The 23,031-nt window shown below is 42.9% G+C and overlaps 1 protein-coding gene across 1 annotated transcript in view; it reads right to left on the reverse strand.

The window, feature by feature from the left end:
- Positions 1 to 1,902: 1,902 nt before the first annotated feature.
- The window catches only part of SH2D1A (SH2 domain containing 1A), a 41,983-nt gene continuing 20,854 nt past the window's right edge, over positions 1,903 to 23,031 (reverse strand). The window contains exon 4 of the mRNA XM_072430363.1: positions 1,903 to 3,730. Within this exon, the coding sequence (XP_072286464.1) occupies positions 3,726 to 3,730 (5 nt within the window). The 3' untranslated portion in view covers positions 1,903 to 3,725. The remainder of the gene's footprint in view (positions 3,731 to 23,031) is intronic.

Raw genomic sequence — 23,031 nt, forward strand, 5'->3', positions numbered from 1 at the left:
ATTGATAAAGATAGGATATGTGCATACATAGCTGATTGTGATGTCATTGTACTGTCTATTACCGCGAGTCAGGCCCAAGTTCTAGTGAACTCGCCTGCCGGTTTCCAGCAAAGATCGCCAATATGCCAATTAAGGCGATTCATTTTCAGCTGTGCAATTCAAGAGATGTTCACCTCAATGATGAGGTGATAGCAATTGATTAGCGCACACCTGCACGCTGTTCTGTGTTCTCCAGTCCATTTGACAGGTCAGTTTGAATCTTTAATGCTTGAATTTTTTTTTGTAAGTGTTACTTTTTAATGTTATTATTATTATACAGTATTTATATAGCACCATCATATTACACAGCCCTGTACAAAGTCCATAGTTGTGTCACTAACTGTCCCTCAAAGGAGCTCACAATCTAATGTCCCTACCATAGTCATATGTCATTAATGTAGTCTAGGGTCAATTTTTTTTTTTTTTTATTCAGTTAACCTAACTGCATGTTTTTGGGATGTGGGAGGAAACCAGAGTACCCGGAAGAAACCCACGCAAACATGGGGAGAACCTGCAAACTCCATGCAGATTGCGTCCTGGCTGGGATTCAAACCTAGGACCTAGTGCTGCAAAGGCCAGAGTGCTAACCCCTGAGCCACCGTGCTCTACTCGAACACAAACTTGCTTCATTTATAGTTACATTTGTTGCACTTCTTGTTACTTTTTCTTTTGGCAACACTGCAAACTCATTTCTATCAAGCTGGATATATACTAAGTGGCACTTTCAAATATGTCACACAATAGTATGACTGTAAAAAAATATATGAACAAATATTTGTGACCTCATAAAAATTTGTGTGTGTGTGTGTGTGTGTTGGGTATATAAGTTTGCTTGGATGATATGCATTGATGTGAGTTTTTGTAATCCTCATGATTGTTAGCTTCATCTGTTACTGCAATGTTTTTGTGCCTGGTTTGTAATGCCAGTTTCTGTATTTTAGCAATGTTTTGTCATTTTTTTTCACAAGTATTGAGTACAAATGTCTGCATGGTTTCCACACCAAACTCCTACTTAACCCCCTCGTTGCCTTTGTCACATATTGGTATTTGAATGTTATAAAATTTTTACATTTTTTAATAATAATATAATACCTATAGTAATTACAATTATATTTATATATATACACACACACATATACATATAAATCTATAAGAAACAAACAAGAACGTGTGTGTGCTTGTGACTTTTGTGGGAAAATCTATTCAGATGGCAAAGCCGAGGCTTCACCTGCGGAAAGTCGCAAGACTTACCCTGAGGCGGCTCCTCCGATCAGGCATCGTAAGCCTTTATATAGGCGCCTATGTAGAGGAGTTGAACTCTTTCCCAACAGGAAAGAAATATGTGATTTAAAAATATGCTTTTTCCTTAGCGCATATAGATGTTTTAAACATTTGAACAGTACAAACATTTTTTTTTAGGGCTAAGGGTAATATGTGAGCCATTAGAAAGAATGCTTTTTTAGGGGAACAGTGACTTTTAATGCAAGCTCGCCAGTGTAAAGCTGCCGGAAATGCGCAGCTCCAGCAGCGAGCTCATTCAGTTGCTGAATTGGGCGACGGCTTCTGATTTCGGATCGCGAATACGAATGCATGAGCGAGCTTCCGATTTTGCCTAGTGAATCAGGGCCCTTGTATTGCCATCCCCTAGTGGTCATGCTGGCCTAGGCCTATGTGGCCTTGTGGGAAATCAAGCGGATCATACCATTTAAGACATTCTGACACGTTAATCCTAAATAAGGCCTGCATTAGGACAACACACAAGTTAGCAAGAGGAGGAAATAAACATTCACCCACCATACATCTGAATAGAAAAAATCTGCAAATTGTTAGTAGTATGTTTTAAGTAAGGTAGCTTAGCATAAGTGATATTACATTATTTATTATACATATTTTACATTTGAAAGGTAAACTTTTATGTTTTCTTTAAAAGGTACTATATTCAAAGAATGTACTGTACACATAAACAATGGCACATCACAGCAATATCTAAGGTTACAAGTGGACTTGGAACTCCATATCAGCAGTGCCAAACCCCTTTCTCAGAAACTGGAAAATATATGTTGCTTGGAGAATTATTTTGCTTTTTTTTATTCTTATTATTTTTGTATTTATATGAATTTCAGGCCAATGACTACAAAGTAAATAATTGCAAGCTGTAGAAAGCTATTTGGGTGAGCTGGATCTGGTGTAAGTGTAAGCAGGCACACCTGCACATATGTAGTGTTCCCTATTCTAGTAATTAAGATTGGGCCTCCTCATTTTTCTTTGCTCTCTGGAACATCTTTTCTAGGTTTTCTTCTGAATATGGGTCTTACAGCCCTGGCATTGGATAGGAGTTACATTGTCCCACCACCCAGCTCCATACTTAGCATTTTTTTTAGGCAGAATGGAGTTTGCATGTCTCTTCTGCCTAACATCTTTACTCTCTAGCAGTTTTTTTCAAGTGATTTGCCTATTCCTATGATGCTTTATAATATTTTATGATTTTTCAGTAAAGAAACCATTCATCTAATAATTCATTTTTAAGTGAACTAACAGAATTATGATCAACTCTCAAACAACAATTCATTTCATCTTTTGTCAAAGAAAAGTTTTCCTAATTCAGGATCAGGTCAAAACATGGACACGAAATATAGGAATATTTGAAATGATTTTTGTAGAATGTGCTCTGTTTGGGGTGCCTTGGATTTAACAATGAACCAATAGATCTTACAAAGGGGAAAGGTTTATTTACAGCTTAGGATAATACTTACATATGATTTTCAATACAAAAGGGAAGAAGGTAAAGGGTATATAGGAAAGGGGAAGGAAAGGGGTCTAGCTCTATCTCTAGCACATGGTCAATCTATCTCACACAACCATACACACCAGGGTTTTCTCTCCTTGAACCACACCCCGCTGAAGGTCCAGAGTGAATCACATTGTGGCTTCATCCTTGGTGAAGTCTTGATCAAAAGGTCACACAGACTGTCCTTGTCCCAGGCTTGGGATTGTTGTCATATACCCCTGCCCCCTCCAGGAAGAGTGAACAGGTTTGGTCAAACTGGCCAAGGTGGTAATGATCCTCAGGCCTGCACACATGGAAGATCAATCATTGTCTCTGTTAAGCAATCCTTTGATGTTTAAGGGACTGCATCCGTCTCCACAGATAATGAGATTTATAGCTTGTTTCCAAGAAGGCAGAATTGTCTTTTATATTCATATCAATTTTGGTCACTTCCAACAATTTTGAAATTGCTTTCTCTTTAATTTCATTTTATTTGTGTGCTCTGTGAACTGCATTAAGATTTATTACATAGGCCTGTATTAGTGTAAAGTGGATTATATTGAGCTAATCAAATCTGCTGTATTTCAGAACATTAGTATATACAGATCATTTTGGTGCATTATTTCTGACAATTATAATGTAGATATAAAAAAGTATGGGGGTTCTAAATTTTTTTTCATTATATTTTTCTCTGAATATTTTTCTTTAAGCAAATAGATATTCCATTGTTCTACAAAAAACACAAATCCTAATTCAGATAGATATTGTACAGAAAACAATTTACAGTATTGATTACATTGAACACTGAATAAAATAAATTGTTCAGGTCATTATATTTTTATAGAAGTAAAAGTCTATTTTCCAAATATATAGGCAGGACATATATTCACTGATCTGTTGTTGATGTTGGTATACTTTGTTAACCTGCAATGAGAAAGAACAACTGGTTAACATTCACTGCCCAACCAACCAAGAGTACAGAAAACTGGGATTTTTTAGGTACCACAAAAAATCATTAACATACAATATATTTTTTTAATGATATTTATTAGAACGTAGGAGAGTGAGTGGTGGTTTCAGGTTGAAATATATTGTGTGTCCTTGGGAACAGTGTTCCAACCATTTAGTAATTAATAGAATATACAAAACAAACAGGAAAGAAAGGGTTCTTGGCAAACAAGAATGCATTGTAATCAGGGATACAGCTCATAAATAACAATACATAACATAACAGTACTGGTGAGCCACTATACGAGTTGTGGTCACGTGTGGTACTGTTTAGGCCCTGGAGGGCGCTATACATACGTCATCTGATGTTCTGCACACATATATATCCGTAACTTGTATTACTGCAGAAAAGTATCAGTTCTAGGTGACTGTTTTTAACCGATGCGTTTCGCCTATTATTGGCTTCCTCAGGGATAGCGGTACATCAATGAATTTATACGCATGCAGTTATAGTCTCTAAATATGTAAACATATACATAAACAGTAATAATAATGTTATGTAAAAAGTTATTGGTTTAGATATATAAGGTACTAAATTACATATGTAAGGTCAGTTGCAGTTGCAAAAAATGTATCCAAAAATATCATATCACATCGACATAATAATAGGAGTATGGAAGTGACGATAGGGGATTTTGAAAAAGCAATAAGTTAAACGATTACCTTACTTGATATTGTTGTGCAACTTATTTCAGTAGATGTTGTTAATAGGAGAAGGTTTTCAACATTTGGGGCCAAAAAGGCAGTGTTGTTTGAGTAGGGGTACACATCGAATATGTATTTCAAGGCATCACAGAGTAAGATGATAAATTTCTGGCCAAAATGTCTGGCCAACGAGGAAAGGGCAGATTTGGCAGGGGTGGCAAGCAAAGCAGTATGAGTTTGTTTTTAGCTGCAGACCCAAGAACAAGAAGGGTTGCTGTTGGTGGTGGGCGTCCATTATTGCCACACCATGAACAAGACGTAGTGGAGTACATGACCCAGCCTGGGTCAAGTGATTGTACCCCCTCTTCATCAGTCCCAGACACAGGCCTTACAGGTGTCCCAAACAGTCCATGATACACCTGTTCCTCCTAGTTCTTCATCAGCGGCTGGAAAGTGTACAGCAGTATGTAGAGGAGTCCCACCGAGGGGTTGGAGAGGCGGAGCTTCAAGCATTCCTTTAAGATGCTCAGTTGTTTCAGTCATCTGATGCAGAGAGTCAGTTCACAGGCTTTCCCTCCACTTACTTTTCACCTGAACACTCTGAGCCAGACGAGCCAATTCAAACTGGCTCCAAAAGGCCACTGCTTCCTTTCGGCACATATAGGGAAACTGTCTCTTCTTATAATGAAGATGATGATGATGTCCTTGATCCGACATGAGGCGAACAAGGAGATCATCATAGGCAGGAAGAAGAGGAGGAGGAAGAAGAGGAGGTTGCAGAGCGCCCTCAAAGGGGGAGAGGGAGGAAGAGGGTAAAAGCTGCCCACACTCTGCATTCTTCAAGTACCAGTGAGGCAAATCATAGACGTAAATCATAGGAAGCTGTCACCACAGCTATGCCTCAACAACCGCCTACCGCCACCACGAGCACCAGCTCTAGAGCACCTTTCGGCCCAGTTAGATGTTCGTCAGTGTGGGCATTTTTTAATGTTTATAGTGATGACAACACTATGGTCATCTGTAAACTGTGTGCTCAACACTTGAAACGAAGCAAAAACCCAAACAAACCTGGAACAAGTTGCATGAGCACACATTTAAAAAGACACCGCCCAGTAACCTGACGGGAACACCTGGTCAAAGCACAGAGCTCTGTGCGACCACCTCTGCCCAAGAAGCAAGCTCAAGTTGCTTGATCTTCCTTCGCTGCCTTTCTTCCTTCTGCCAACAAAGTTACCTGTGCTGCTGCCAGCAATTTGAGAGGGGCATGTAGCCTAGCATGTAGCCTAGCATTACGGCTGCTGTTTGTCGCATTGCTAGCAGTCAAGACCAGGTATCATTGCCATACCCCATCGTCCAAACTTTCTGTGGTTGGCATTAGCAGCATCAAACCTTCCATCCCCCAGATGCTGGAGTGCAAGAGGAAATATGGCCAAATGACCCCAAAACAAAGCTAATCAATACGGCAATTGCACATCTGATTGCGTTAGAGCTCCTCCCTTACCGGCTGGTGGACTCCAATGCATTTCATTACGCATTCCTCTGCGCAAACCCACAGTACGTTATGCCTAAGTGTTATGTCATGGATATAATTTGTGACAGTTTATGCAAATATTGATGGGTTGAATTTGTACATCCCCTTGAATGAAGTGTACAAAGAGAGATAACACACAGACTTGAAAGATTATACTATTTAATAATAAAGACAGATAAAACAATGCAGTTACAAAGACTTAGATATAACAAAAATACTTAGCTGCGGAAGTGAGTTGCATTCATCATCCAAGGAGTCTTCCACATTAATGGCTTGGCAGATAATCAAAAACATGTTGCATACAGTTAGTTCTGTTTAAGACTAGTTATTAAGCATGGCACCGTGTTTTTAACTACTCAGGAAGGAACTAAGACAATGGCTGGTGTTTGACCAGTACTGACCAATGATCATCCCTTAAACCAGTATTTTACCTTATAAGGATACCAGTTACAGGATATGCTGCATTCCTTTAGGATGACCTCATATATGGTATACATAAACCAGTATATACTGGTAAAGTCCGTATTACCACTGGTTGTTGTTTGGTACTTCATCTAGAGCTGTTCCAGATAAGAAATCGGTGGAAGCTTTTCTAGATCTTTAGCAACCAATCCGTGACAAATCATTGGGCTGTGTGGGTAACCTTGTAATAATCAAATTGTGGCATGTTGTCTTCCATCCCGGGTAAACACAAATTGATCCTGAGACTCTCCATCAATGGTCTTTGTAAAGAAAACGTTTGATATATGCAGTACCATTTGCCACTCCCCCACTGTCTGAGTCTCGACAAGTGTCACCATATCCAAATCAGCAGCAGCCAATGGATGGACCATTTTTTTTTTAAACTCTTGATATTCTGTGGTCATCTTGTAGTATCCATCAAGTTTATTTACTGGAAAAACAGGAGCAATAAAAAGACTGACTAATGGTCTGAATGCCCGTGGTTCCAACAGGGCCTGGATAGTCTCTGTAATTTTATTATGTACCCCAAAATTGCTTCAAATAAACTGGGTGCTTCAGGGGTAGAATGTACACTGATGTCCATTTAGCATGACCCCTCACAATGGCCCTAGTTCATCAAGCAGGATCGGACGCTCGCTCGCGCATTCGTATTCGCAATCTGAAATCGTACGCCATCGCGCAATTCAGCAACTGAAAAAGCTTGCGGCCGGAGCCGCGCATCTTCGGCAGCTTTACACTGGCAAGCTTGCATTAAAAGTCACTGTTCCCCTAAAAAATCATTCTTTCTAATGGCACACCAGTGCGTCTTATGGTCCGAAAAATACGGTATTTTGGCTTTACATGGAAGTGTGGGTTTACATGTGTTTTGTTTGATCTTTTCAATTTTGTTACTGTAAAATTTTTAGTGATGTGTATTTTTTTCATGTATATTTTGATATGTTTTTAGATTTTTATTTTGACCTTTTAGCAAATGTTTATTTTGAATAAAGTTATTTCTAAAATGTTGGGGTTTTTTTTGGGATTTGTCATCTCCTTTCCAATCGCTCAGGACACAGTCCTGAATTATTTTGGAAAAGGATTATTAATCTAAAATATATGCGCTTAACTATGTGCAACACTGACATGCGGGTAAAGATTCGCATACAGCCGGCGCACGTGCAAATACGTGGCGTGGCATGGCCACGTTTTCAAGTAGGCGGGAGTTAATGAGGAAGTTGGGGAGAGAGAGAGAGAGGACATCATCCCACGGGCATTGTTTGGTGAGAGGGAGCTGCGTTTTATTATTAAAGTAAATGATTTTTTTAGAAAAGTTTTAGGGGGAGTGGGGAGGGAGGTGGGGAGGAGTGGGGAGGGAGGTGGGAGGGGAGTGGGGAGGGGGGGATTGGTGATTCTTTTTACTAGATTTAACTCATGCTTCTCCATGTTTGAATGTGTTTCTTGCAGCATGCTTGTTTCAAAAGCATGCGTTGCTTGCAGCATGCTTGTTTCAAAGGGAGTGGACTCACACTCTGATCATCTTGCAACTTTCTTTTACCCCAGCTAAACAACTTCTGCATTTTATTCTGATTGCACTATGACTTACAATACAAAAACTAAAATAATAAATCAGCACAAACACAATCAAAACTCTCCCACTATCAATCTTATCATCAATATCTCTAGTTTGCACACATCAAACCCCACGTCTCCTGGTACCAAGTGTTATGTCATGGATATAATTTGTGACAGTTTATGCAAATATTGATGGGTTGATTTTGAAGTGTACAAAAAGAGATAACACACAGACTTGAAAGAATATACTATTTAATAATAAAGACAGATAGATAAAACAATGCAGTAACAAAGACTTAGATATAACAAAAATACTTAGCTGCGGAAGTGAGTTGCATTCATCATCCAAGGAGTCTTCCAAGTTAATGGCTTGGCAGATAATCAAAAACATGTTGCATACAGTTAGTTCTGTTTAAGACTAGTTATTAAGCATGGCACTATGTTTTTAACTACTCAGGAAGCTGAGACAATGGCCAGTGTTTGACCAGTACTGACCAATGATCATCCCTTAAACCAGCATTTTACCTTATAAGGATACCAGTTACAGGATATGCTGCATTCCTTTAGGATGACCTCATATATGGTATACATATAACAGTATATACTGGTAAAGCATTATTGTTGGTTAGACATAACTGATATTAAATAAATTGTGCTAACCCAACACTAAGTGACAGTATTTTGCAGAAAAATGTGTTCCTGCTTTGCATGAACACTTGCAGAGCAACGTGCCCATGGCCCTGCAGCACTCAGTTTCTGGCAAGGTGCACCTGACAACCGACAGTTGGTCGAGCAAGCATGGAGTGGGAAGATATATTTCCTATACAGCTCACTGGGTAACTTGGGTGGCAGCAAGGGAAGATGCAGCTGCAGCAATGCCTGCATACCTACCTCCGCCCAGAGCACATCGCCATGCAATTTCCCCCTCAACCTCCACTTCCACCCCCTCCTTTGACTCCTGTGCCTCAACCTCTTCCTCCTGAACAGCCAGTGCCAGATTGGTGGATTTACAGCAAAATCTCAACCTTCCAGTGCACAGGTTAATTTGTGATGTGACCACATGTTGGAATTCCACCTTTTACATGCTGAAGCGGCTGGCTGAACAACAGAAAGTGGTGGTGGATTACGTGGCAGAGTCTGTTCGTTTCAGTTGTATACCTACACTACCTTTCTTCAGCCCTGCAGAGTGGCTGCAAATTGAGGACTTGTGCACTGTATTGTCACCTTTTGAAGAGGCCACCAGGATGATCAGCAGAGATCAGGCCTGTGTCAGTGACGCCATCCCCATCATATCCCTGCTGGAACAGAGCGGATGCTGCATCAAGAGATGACGTTTAAAACATCATCTCGGACATGCGTGCCTACTAGGCAGAGTGCACCGAAATCCAGGAAGAGGAGGAGGTGGAAGAGGATGAGGAGGACATTGCAGGCATGGGAGAAGAGGAGGAAGGGGCAGAGGAAGATATTGAGGGTACATGGCATCTATCCACCCAAACAGAAGGCATGCCATGTACTATTACTACACATAATAGTACATGGCATCTATCCACCCAAACAGAACTCCTCTACCTGGTCTTGCCATCCACGGCAAGTTCCGTGGATGGCAAGACCAGGTAGAGGAGGAGGAGGACGACCCTGTGCTGCTGTTCGACCCACAGGAGTGTGGGTCCAGAATTACCTCAGCTGTAGGTAGTTTGAGCCACATGATGGCCTTCATGCAGGAGTGCATAGCCCAAGATCCGCGCATACAACACATAAAAACAAAGACTGACGACTATTGAATTGCTACATTACTGGATCCACATTACAGGCCTGAGATACAACAACTGATCTTGCCCCAATACCTAAAATGCAGCACTACCAAGAAGTGCTTGTAAGGGACTTGTGCTCTCCCTTTCTGGCTGCCTGCAGCAGCAGCAGGGATCCCTATGGCAGTTCCACCAGCCATGGGAGCCAAACAACTGCTTTAAGCGGGATGGGTGGCAGCAGCAGTAGTGGTCGTCTAAGCCTAACTATGCAGGCTTTTTTTTCAGTGGAAGCAAGCTGCCAGTCGTGCAGCAATTGCCAATGACACTGAGCAGCGGTACTCAGTCATGGTGCAGGAATACCTGAGCCCTGCATGGAACATCTGCAACCTGCAAAGCCAGGACCCACTGGGCTACTAGGTATCCAAGCTTGAGCAGTGGCCGAAGCTGGCAGAACATGCCATTCAGATCCTTGCCCGCCCAGCCCCAAAGCGTGTTATCTGAAAGAGCGTTCAGTGCAGCTGGGGGGCGTAGTGAGTGAAAAACGGATTTGGCTCTCTGCAGAAAATGTCGACCGAATCACTTTTATTAAATTGATTAAGGCTTGGATTGGCAATGACTTCAACACCCCCTCTGCAGAGTGCACTGATTAGTCGTAAACTGCTGCACAGACATATTTATGGGAAGAGCGTGTTCACAGCCTTTTGGCATCTCCTTCTACTCCTCCCCCTAGTGGCCCTCTACCTCTACTCTGTCTCTGAGGTCTATAACTTGCAATGGAGATGTGTAACTGGCTAATTTTTTTTACCGAGCACCTCCCTAAGGGCCCTCTGCCTCTATCTACTTAGAGGCCTTTATCATTTGTAATGGAGCTGTGTGATTAATATTTAAATATTTGTATTTTTAGAGAAATACATACATTTTTCTGTAGCAAGTAGGATCAGAATGAAATATCTGTATTTTTTTTTTACAGAAATACAGAAAGTTTTTCGTTTATTTGGATAGATTGCAAGTGGTATCAGAATTAAATATCTGTATTTTTTTTACAGAAATACAGAAATGTTTCTGTTTATTTTGATAGATTGCAATCTGTATTTTTTTTTACAGAAGTACAGACATTTTTTTGGCTTTTTTGATAGATAGCAAGTAGGATCAGAATGAAATATCTGTATTTTTTTACAGAAATACAGAAAGTTTTTTGTTTATTTTGATAGATTGCAAGTGGTATCAAAATTAAATATTTGTATTTTTTTACAGAAATACAGAAATGTTTCTGTTTATTATTATGGATAGCAAGAGGTATCAGAATTAAATATCTGTATTTTTTTTACAGAAATACAGAAAGTTTTTTGTTTATTTTGATAGATTGCAAGTGGTATCAGAATTAAATATCTGTATTTTTTACAGAAATACAGACACTTTTTGGCTTTTTTGATAGATAGCAAGTGGTATCAGAATGAAATGTCTGTATTTTGTTTTACAGAAATGCAGAAATTTTTCTGTTTATTTTGATAGATAGCAAGTGGTATCAGAATTAAATATAACAGAAACATATCTGTATTTCTGTAAAAAAAAATACAGATATTTAATTCTGATATCACTTGCAATCTCTCAAAATAAACAGAAAAAATTCTGTATTTCTGTAAAAAAAAAAACAGATATCACAGACTCCATCACAGAGCCCACTGCCTCCTCCTCCTGCTGTAAATGATGCTGCTGCCTGCCCAGTACGGAACTCTAGATGCCAGATACTAATGCCATCCACACTCCGTCTCAGAGCCCACAGCCTCCTTCTCCTGCTGTAAATTATGTTGCCGCCTGCCCAGTATCTGACTTTAGATGCCAGATACTAATGCCGTCCACACTCCGTCTCAGAGCCCACCGCCTCCTCCTGCTGTAAATGATGCTGCTGCCTACCCAGTACCGAAATCTAGATGAGAGATACTAACGCCATCCACACTCCGTCTCAGAGCCCACGGCCTCCTCCTCCTGCTGTAAATTATGCTGCCGCCTGCCCAGTACCCAACTTTAGATGCCAGAAACTAATGCCGTCCATGCTCTGTCTCAGAGCCCACCGCCTCCTCCTCCTGCTGTAAATGATGCTGCCGCCTGCCTAGTACTCGACTTTAGATGCCAGATTTTAATACCGTCCACACTCAGTCTCAGAGCCCACCGCCTCCTCCTCCTGCTGTAAATGATGCTGCCGCCTACCCAGTACTGAACTCTAGATGTCAGATACTAATGTCGTCAGATACTAATGGCCTTAACCACTAATGCCGTCCTTGCTCCGTCTCAGGGCCGACCGCCTCCTCCTCCCAGTACCATTCTCTAGATGCCAGTTAACAATGCCATCCACACTTCTCAGGGCCCACCGCCTCCTCCTCCTGCTTTCACTGATGCTGCTGCCTGCCCAGTACCCTACTCTAGATGACAGTTACTAATGCCATCCACAGTTTGCCTCAGAGCCCACCACCTCTTCCTCCTGCTGTTACTGCTGCCGCCTTCCCAGTACCCAGAACCCAGCTGTAGATGCCAGTTAACAAGGCTGTCCATGCCGCATTATAGAAAGTTACAGCTAGCAGATAGGAAAAGGCAGTCCCCTACAAAGCAATGTCTCCACTAGCTACAGCTTCTACACTTTCCATATAGGTGATGGCCTCAACCACTAATGCCGTCCTTGCTCCGTATCAGGGCCCACCGCCTCCTCCTCCCAGTACCCAGCTCCAGATGCCAGTTAACAATGCCATCCACACATCTCAGGGTCCACCGCCTCCTCCTCCTGCTTTCACTGATGTTGCTGCCTGCCCAGTACCCAACTCTAGATGCCAGGTTCTAATGCCGTCCAAACTTCGTCTCAGTGCCCACTGCCTCCTTCTGCTGGTACTGATGCTGCCGCCTGCCCAGTACCCTGCTCTAGATGCCAGTTACCAAAGCCGTCCACACTTTGTTCCAGAGTCCACCACCTCTTCCTCCTGCTGTTACTGCTGCCGCCTGCCCAGTACCCAGCTGTAGATGCCAGTTACCAATGCTGTCCATGTTGCATTTTACAAACTTACAGCTAGCAGAGACGAAAAGGCAGTCCCCTACAAAGCAATGTCTCCAGAAGCTAAAGCTTCCGCACTGTCCATATAGGTGATGGCCTCAAACAATAATGCCATCCTTGCTCTGTCTCAGGGCCCAGCATCTGCTCCTCCCAGTATCCAGCTCTAGATGCCAGTTAACAATGCCATCCACACTTCTCAGGGCCCACCGCTTCCTCCTCCTGCTTTCACTGATGCTGCCGCTTGCCCAGTACCCAACTCTAGATGCCAGTTACTAATGCCGTCCATACTTAGGGACAGATTGGAATCTCGTTCATCCAATCATTTCTCTAATAGCTACAGCTTCTACACTGTCCATATAGGTGATGGCCTCAACCACTAATGCCGTCCTTGCTCCATCTCAGGGCCTATCGCCTCCTCCTCCCAGTACCCATCTCTAGATGCCAGTTAACAATGCCATCCACACTACTCAGGGCCTACTCTTACTGCTATTACTGCTGCTGCCTACCCACTGCCCAGTACCCAGCTCTAGATGCCAGACTAAACTCAAGCTCAACAGGGTTTTCTTTCCCCGCTGATTCCACCAAGCCCCGTTTCCTTTCATGTGCTTTCACTCGATAGCAGGCCCTGAGACGGAGTGTGGAATGCATTAGTAACTGGCATCTAGAGCTGAGTGTAGTGCATCTTTATTGACACCCCGAAGTGTGTAATGCAAGTGTGTAATCTGAAATTTGTGATTGAATGTAGAAGGCTACGTCTTCTGCTTCATCCATCGGTACCACGCTTTATCGGACTGAATTTCTGTGTATGTTACCCCGGAACTGGGGAGTGGGAAAGCAGTCCCTCTGTATATGTTGGGGGGATGGGATGGGAGACACTGGTATATTTACTGGGAACCGAGAGGTCCTGGATGACCAGATTGAGCCATGAAGTTATTGAGCTCAGCAGACGTCCAGAGGCTTCTCCACAACAAGTATGTAGCCGTCCTGGGAGACTCCATTCAAAGATCTGTCAAGGGTGAGATGTCATTTGCAAACGAAACGTTAGGGGATCTCTGGGTGAAATGCACAATGGCATAATTTACCGCCAAGTGCGTCATTACAGAACTGACCACCACCCTGTACGGTTCTAATTCCTGACCCGTGTTTCTTCGGAGTACATAGAGAGCGTGCTGGCCAACTTTCAACATGGACCTCAGCCCGACGTTGTCATCATCAACCTAATGTGCGCTGGGACATCTTAGAAGGGAATTTCTACAGCGCCACACTGGCAGATTTGCACTAATTGGATGTGATTGACATGCACTTCCACTTCTGCTTCAAGCTGCGCTCCAGGGTTAAAGATGCCACCCACTCGAATCAGCTGGCTCATCAGAAGTATACCTGCATCCTGACTGCTCATATTGATTAAGCCTGGGGCGTGCAGCAGTAACAGCATAAAGAGGAGGCGGTGGGCCCTGAGACGGAGCAAGGATGGCATTAGAGGTTGAGGCCATCACCTATATGGACAGTGCCGAAGCTGTAGCTATTGGAGAAATGAATGGATCAACGAGATTCCAATCTGTCCCTACCTACTATGTAGCGAAACCACATGAAAGGGAATGAGCTTGGCGGAATCAGCAGGGAAAGAAGACCCTGTTGAGCTTGAGTCTAGTCTGGCATCTAGAGCTGGATACTGGGCAGTGAGCAGGCGGCAGCAGTAAGAGCAGTAGGAGTAACACAGCCAATCACACTACGTCTCAGTGCCCACCGCCACTGTGGGGACAGTGGGAATCTCATTCATCCCAATAGCTACACCTTCTACACTGTCAATAAAGGATGATGGCCTCAAGCTGTAATGCCGTCCTTGCTCTGTCCCAGGGCCCACTGCCTCCTTCTCCTGCTGTTGATGCTGCCACTGCCGCCTTCCCAGTACCCAGCTCTAGATGCCAGTTAACAATGCTGTCCACACTCTGTCTCAGGGCTTGCCACCTCCTCCTCATGCTGTTACTGCTCCACCTGCCCACTGCCCAGTACCCAGCTCTAGATGCCAGACTAGACTCAAGCTCCACAGAATGTTCTTTCCCCGCTGATTCCACCAAGCCCGTTCCGTTTCATGTGGTTTTGTTACATAGTAGGTAGGGACAGATTGGAATCTCATTCATCCATTCATGTCGCCAATAGCTACAGCTTCTACACTGTCCATATAGGTGATAGCCTCAACCTCTAATGCCGTCCTTGCTCCTTCTCAGGGCCCACCGCCTCCTCCTCATGCTCTAACTGATGCCTCCTGCCCAGTACCCAGCTCTGGATGCCAGTTACCAATGCTGTCCACGATCCGTCTCACGGCCCACCACCTCCTCCTCCTGCTGTTGCCACCTGTCAGTACTCCATTTATAAATATGGCATTACAGCCATCTAGGTGGCATTGATGATGCACTACACACAGCTCTAGGTGCCAGTTACCAATGTGGTCCGTCTTCTCCTGCTGCTGCCACCTGTCACTTGTAACTTGTAACTTATTCCTGTCTAGCTGGCTAATTTTTTGACTGAAAGACCCCCCTCAGAGACCACTGCCTGTACTCCGAAGCCTGTGTATGGCTTGTAACGGAGCGGTGAAACCTGGTGGCTAATTTTTGGAAAAGAGGAACCCCCTCATGTCCCTCTCTGCCTCTACTCGGAGACTGTATAAAATCCGGCATGTTCCCTTGACTGCCCCATAAAATGGCCTTGCCAGCAACAGAAAAAAGACTTCCCTATTTTTTTTTTTTACTTGTACAGTGTTGTCCAGAGCTGGGGGAGTCTTGACATGTCTTTTTAAAAGTATTTATAGGCTGTAGAAGCTCTACACAGTCCCAAAAAACAACTCAAATTTTTCCCCCATTGACTTTAATGGACTTCGAATTTGACGGTCGATCACCCAAATAATTATGCATTATTCGACCGAATAGCGGTCGAATCGAATAGTGAGCTATTCGACCAACACTGCTAAACAGTACCACATGGGACCACAACTCGTATGGTGGCTCACCAGTACTGTTATATGATGTATTGTTATTTATGAGCTGTATCACTGATAACAATACATTCTTGTTTGCCAAAAACCCTTTCTTTCCTGTTTGTTTTAAATGCTTTTTACAATTTGATTAAAAAATTAACAAAACAAAAACAAATTAACACCCATTGTTTTAAAAAATTACCCCTGTAACTATAAATATTTGTATTGGGCATTATTACAATTTTGAATCATTATAATATTTTTATATTATGCATAAGGCATTACAGGTGTGTGTAGTTGTTGTTGCAAGTAAATGATATTTTAAGGAATATATGTAGCGGTTCAATGACGTATAGCCAAAGTCACTTAGATTTCTCTTCAAGGTTGTATTTCATATGTTTTATAAAATCAGTGGGAACAGGTAAGTATTTTAGGTATGCTGTGTTTTGTGCAATATCCCTTTACTTTGCTTTACCTGTATCCATAGGCACCTTTTTTATTTTAGTGCCCAAGGGTTAATTCCCCTTTGGTAAGTACATGGCACGATCTGATCTTTAAAGAACAAGAAAGGGTGGCCTTTAATTTAAACTGATCTTGCCAAGTGTATTAGATGCTTCCAAGACTCCTCCAACAGTGTTTGTGGGAGAATACACATTGGCCTGAGTTATTAAAGCTCTCCAAGATTGTTGAGGACTAGGGATGAGCAAAAAGGCCTCTGACAGTCTTGCGAAAATTTCCTTGAACTTCCAGTGGGTTTGCGAATTTTCGGCGAATCGATTTCACAGATTCCATTAAAATCAATAGGCCGATTTTAAACATTAATAGCAAAGCCCCTATACATGCTAAAACCACCAAATTCCCTAAGTAAGTGTAAGAAAACAGTGGTAATAACGAAAAAGTACAAAAGTTCTAAAAGACCTTGTGGTTTTCCAGAAAATGGCAGGCAAAGTCACAGCAGGCAAATAGGATTTTTGCTTGATGGACAATGTTCAGAATGCAGCATAAACATTAGGACATTAAGAAAGGGTGAACTCAACCCACTAGCAACAGTTTCTGTCGTCAAAACAGCAGGGAAGCGTGTTGCTTTTTAATGTACGCACCCCTATTGAATTTACATAGCTACATAATATCCTAACGCTAAATAAATCCTGTTTAATAATAATAATATTAATAATAATAATATTAATTGCTAGCTGGCATCATGACCTGGATGACGTGTTAGGAATGCCACCCATAAAATTGTGGTTTTCCAGAAAGTAACAGGCAGTGACAGCAGGCATATAGGATTTTTGCATGATGGACAGCATCCAGAAGGCAGCATAAACATTAGGACATTGAGAAAAGGTTAACTCAACCCATTAGCAACAGTCTCTGTTGTCAAAACAGCAAAAGAATTCATTGCTATTTAATGTACGCACCCCTATTTAATTTTAATAGCTGCATAATGTGTTTACTCTATATAAATACTGTTTATTAATAATAAAATTGCTAGCTGGCATCATGACTTGAATGACATGTGTTAGGAATGACACCCATAAAGTTGTGGACAAGTAGTGCAGTGACATTAGGCAAAAGGATGGAGGACCAGAGACAGAGTGTGGGTAAGCGAGAGCAGTAGCAGTGTGTGGCCTCTAGTCAGCTATCGCCATGAGAGCGCATTGGTAAGAGTCACAGAGAGCTGGGTGTTATGCATCGTCAATGTCACCCAGAAGTTTGAAATACAATTTTTGGTATGGACTACTGACAGGCGGCAGCAACAGCAGGAGGAGGAGGAAGCAGTGGGCCCAAAGACGAAGCATGGACCAAATTGGTAATTGGCATCTAGAGCTGGGTGTAGTGCATCATCAATGACAACCAGAAGTGTACAATTTTAGAGAATGGAGTACTGACAGGCAGCGGCAACAGCAGCAAAAGGAGGCGATGGGTCCTAAAAAGGAGCATGGACCGCATTCCTAACTGACATCTAGAGCTGGGTATAATGCATTGTCAATGTCACTCAGAGGAGTGTAATACAATTTAAGTGAATGGAGTACTGACAGGCGACTGCAGCAGCACCAGGAGGAGGAGGCGGTGGGCCCTGAGAAGGAATGTTCACTGCATTGGTAACTGCATCTAGAGCTGGGTGTAGTGCATTGTGAATGCCACCCGAAGTGTGTAATACATTTGAAGTGAATAGAGTACTGACAGGCAGCAGCAACTGCAGCAGGGGGAGAAGGTGGTGGGTCCTGAGACAGAGCGTGGACTGCAATGGTAACTGACATCTAGAGCTGGGTGTAGTGCATTGTCAATGCCACCCCGAAGTGTGTAATACAATTTTTGTGAATGGAGTACTGACAGGCGGCAGCAACAGGAGCAGGAGAAGGAGGTGGGCCCTGAGTTGGAGCATGGACCGCATTGGTAACTGGCATCTAGAGCTGGGTGTAGTGCCTCGTCAATGCCACCCAGAAGAGTGTAATTCAATTTTCGTGAATAGAGTACTGAGAGGTGGCAGCAACAGCAGGAGGAGGAGGCAGTGGGCCCTGAGAAGGAGCGTGAACCGTATTCGTAACTGACATCTAGAGCTGGGTATAGTGCATTGTCAATGCCACCCCAAAGTGTGTAATACAATTTAAGTGAATGGAGTACCAACAGGAGGCAGCAGCAGCAGGAGGAGGAGGCAGTGGGCCCTAAGGGGAAGCATGGACTGCACTGGTAATTGGCATCTAGAGCTGGGTGTATTGCATCATCAATGACAATTAGAAGTGTACAATTTTAGAGAATGGAGTACTGACAGGCGGCAGCAGCAGCAGGAGGAGGAGGCGGTGGGCCCTGAGAAGGAGCATGGACCACATTGGTATTTGACATCTAAAGCTGGGTGTAGTGCATAGTCAATGCCATCCAGAAGTGTGTAATAAAATTTATGTGAATGGAGTACTAGGCAGGCGGCAGCAGGAACAGCAGGAGGAGGAGGCAGTGGGCCCTGAGACGGTGTGTAGATGGCATCTAGAGCTGGGTGTAGTGCATCATCAATGACACCCAGAAGTGTGTACAATTTTTGTGAATGGATTACTGGACAGGCGGCAGCAGCCACATCAGCGGAAGGAGGCGGTGAGCCCTGAGGCGGAGTGTGGACCACATTGGTAACTGGCATCTAGAGCTGGGTTTAGTGCATCGTCAATGACACCCAGAAGTGTATAATACAATTTTTGTGAATGGAGTACTGGGCAGGCGGCAGCAGCAACAGCAGGAGAAGGAGGCGGGGGACCCTGAGACAGAGCGTGAACATCATTGGTAACTGGCATCTAGAGCTGGGTGTAGTGCATCGGCAATGCCACCTTGAAGTGTGTAATGCAAATATATGAAATTTGTGATTAAACGTAGAAAGGCAAGACTAAGATGTTTTGTGCGCCAGCACTGTTGCTGTGGTCTGTGTTGCCAGAAATGTTGGGAAAGTGGACGATATTGCTAGTTTGCATCATGAAGTTGATGACATGAATGCCAACTCTCAATCTTACAACACTTAGCTAAAAAAATAAGCAAAGGAAATGGTACATATCAGTGTGGTAGTACTGGGGGTAGGAGAAATGTAAAGAAAATTGCTAGCTGGCACAATGGCAGGCATGACACTGGCGATGAATGCCACCCCTGGACATTGAGATAACTGCTGTCGTCAACACCACCACCAGTAATGGCGGATGGCTAGCTTTTGCTCACATAGACGCTGGAGCATGTGCAGGGTGGAGTTCCATCTAGTTACAGTGTCACAAATGAGTCATGTGGTGGCAGCCACTGTTGGCGCTGGATCCTGCTAAGCGCTGCAGCCGCCGTAGGGGATCAATGTACATGGCTGCAGATAGAGCGAGCCTGTCTCAGTAAGTCCTGCAATCCTGGGTACATGCGGAGGAATCTCTGCACAATCAAGTTCAGTACGTACGCATAGCAGGGCACATGTGTTATGCCACCTATGCGCAGCGCGACCACAAGGTTGGCCCTGTTGTCGCACACTACATTGCCTGTTGTGAGCCGGGAGGGCATTAGCCAAGCCTCAACCTCTCTGTGCAAAGCGGACAAGAGCTCTCTGGTGGTGTGACTTTACTCACCCATGGACACCTGTTTAAGCACTGCCTGGCAATGCGTGTGCTTGAGGGAGCCGTAGTGGCGTGCCCACTTAGCCACAGTGTCCTCCGCTCCTGGCAGGAATGTTGTACCCAAATGTGATCCGGCCTGTCCTCTGCGAATCTGACTGTGGCACAAGATGCAGATTGCTACGCACCCTTCACCCGTCCGGCCTGTCCTCTGCGAATCTGACTGTGGCACAAGATGCAGATTGCTACGCACCCGTCAGCGTGAAAAAGAACCACACTGGAGAGGTGCGTACAACCAACCACTCTGCTGCTCTTTTTCTTTGCCTGCATCTGCATCTGCTGGGTGCCCTGTGTCTGATCCAGCTCCATCTCCCCCACGGTCACATCATCTCTGACTGTTCCCCTGCTTGTGCCCACTCGTCTGTGTGTTCTTTGCGGTCCCTTCCATCCCCAGTCTGTTGATGCTGCCTTTCCTCTACGTATGTTTCGGAACTGCTGCTAGCCCTTACACGCACAGGTGATTCCCAGGTGACATCACGGTCATCATTATCCTCTTTTTCATCTAAGCCAACCTCTGCAAATGCAACCAGATGCAGAACCCTCACCCAGCAAGTGCAGACTACACTCTCTAAGGGTCTCAAAGTCTGGCTCCTGCTCTGAAATTCCCAATGACGGATCCTTAGGCTGTTTGTCAAACAACAAGGGAGAGTCATCGGGAGGTACAGGCACATTAGTCACGCAGAAGAAGAGCCCGCTGCAGAAGAAGAGCCTGCTGAACTGGAGGTCCCTAAGACCCAGTCCACAATATTCTCCACATGACGTGGCTGTATGATTGTAGCCTGCCCTCTCAATAAATCTACCCGCGTACTGGTGCTCTGGACACATCTCAGACCTGTTTGACAACTTGTGCTGCTAGAAATACAGACATTTTTCTGGCTTTTTTGATAGCAAGTGGTATCAGAATGAAAACTCTGTATTTTTGAGAGTAATACATAAATTTTTCTTGCTTTTTTGATAGACAGCAAGTGGTATTAGAATGAAATATCTGTATTTTTTTGAGAGAAATACAGAAATTTTTCTGGCTTTTTTGATAGATTGCATGTGGTATCAGAATAAAATATTTCTATTTTTTGAGAGTAATACAGACATTTTTCTGGCTTTTTTGTATTGCAATATTTTTATACATTTTTCCATATAAAATAGAACAGATGAAGTTTCACAAATATTTATACATGTAGACAAAACATTATCCCTTGTAAGTAATAAAATACTAGAATATAAATTCTTAAATGACAAGTGGGTAACACCTTTACCAACAACAGTAGAAAAGTACATGGTGCATCATTGTCTTTCAATTTAGAGACATCTTCCTACCTATTTTGACCTCTTCTTATCCCTTTTCTTTTTCTCCTCCCCTCCCCTACCCCTCATGCTAGTACTTGTAGGATATATTGTTCTATTTTTACATTTATAAACTCCAACCCAGCAGGGGGAGATAAAAGTGTTCATAGTGAATTCAATTATACTTTAAATACTTTAAACCTTTACCTTACAATTTAATTAAATCTGTGTAATATAAAAAAGTATAAATAGCGGGGCGGGGGGGTGTTATTTTTAATTTATTAAATAACTTTACATAACCCATACCTTTCATTTCATAATATGTTCAGCCCTTAAATCTCAGATAATTACCAATACGTAATCTTTCAAAGTTAATTTTAGTGAATTTTATATGAAATAGGTTACCTTAAGTAACCCCTACTTTCCTTAACGGATCTATATAGTGTTTTATCAATAGTATTTTATCCAGGGGTTCCAGATCTTATCAAATTTCTCCATTTTATTAAGGACCTCGTGTGTTATCTTATCATTGACCATTATCCAGTCCATCTTAGCGAAAAATGAATCCAGCACTATGGTATCAGATTTCCAAGATTTGGCAAGGGTGATCTGAGCTGCCAGCATAGTAAGTTTTATTGAGGATTTGAGCTACCTTAGGGGTTGCCCGCACAGTCTGTTTTAAAACCTTAGAAATTATATTGAATATCTTTGTCTAATAGGCTTGGGCAGCTGGACATAACCACCACATGTGCATCACAGTACCCCTAGAATCGTATCCTCTAAAGCCATGGAGGAGAGACTGATGGAAAACATTTTGACGATGGTACTTAGTAGCACTTTGTAATTTACCTCAATAAGGCTGAATTACGTGAAATTTTAGAGAGCCCATATGCCACTTCATTCCATTCTTCCCAGAGATAGAGAGATCTCCAAGTCTGTTTCCCAGGAATACATATTTTTCAAGTTGTGTGGAGAGGTTGTTAATGTTATGTGAAGCAGAGAAATTTGGCCCTTCATGTGTGCCAAGGATACGCAAGACTTCTCAAATGCAGTACATTGCATTGGGCGAGGAGCTTGCCTAATCCTAAAAAACAAAGGATCGAATTTGCCTATAGTGGAAGTATTCACTACTTGTAATTTCCATTTAATAACTAAATATTCAAGGCTAAAAACATTGCTTGCATTTATAATATCATGAATTCGCTCAAATCCTTTACTTATCCACCAGGTAAAACCATCAAGATCCCTGCCAGGAGTAAACTCTGGATTGTTCCACAAAGGAGCCAGAGGAGCATGTACTGCACATATTGCCAGCATGGACCGGTATTTGTCCCATATCTCAAGAGAGTGACAAAATGTGGGGCATCATCTAAGCTGTCTCAGCTCAGCTCAGGTCTCAGGATACCACATCAAAGAATCGATTCTTCTAACTCCACTCACTGTGGCCTAATTCCTCATATTGTAGTACAGAACAGTTGCAAGATTTGAGCCGCTATACAAAAATTAGTGAGTAGAGGGACTCCCAAGCCCCCCTGTGAATGAGGGGCATACATTGTCTTCCTCTGAATCTTACTCCGTTTGCCTCCCCATATAAAGTTCCTAATTTTACCTTGAAGAGATGTCAGGACCGAGGATGGGACCTGAATGGGAAGAGTACGAAATAAGTACAATATTTGTGGTAGAACTTTAATCTTAACGGTCGCTATCTGGCCTAGCCAAGATGGAGGCGCTATGAACCAGTTCTTCAGCTCTGAGAACCGTAAATTTTTCTAATTAAGGGGGTATAATTAGCCTGAAGTAGGGGTTGGTACGTAGGAGTTAGTTGTATCCCCAAATATTGTAAAGAGTTCTCTTCCCAGGA

Source organism: Pyxicephalus adspersus, chromosome Z, assembly GCF_032062135.1.
Source record: "Pyxicephalus adspersus chromosome Z, UCB_Pads_2.0, whole genome shotgun sequence".
Lineage (NCBI taxonomy): Eukaryota > Metazoa > Chordata > Amphibia > Anura > Pyxicephalidae > Pyxicephalus > Pyxicephalus adspersus.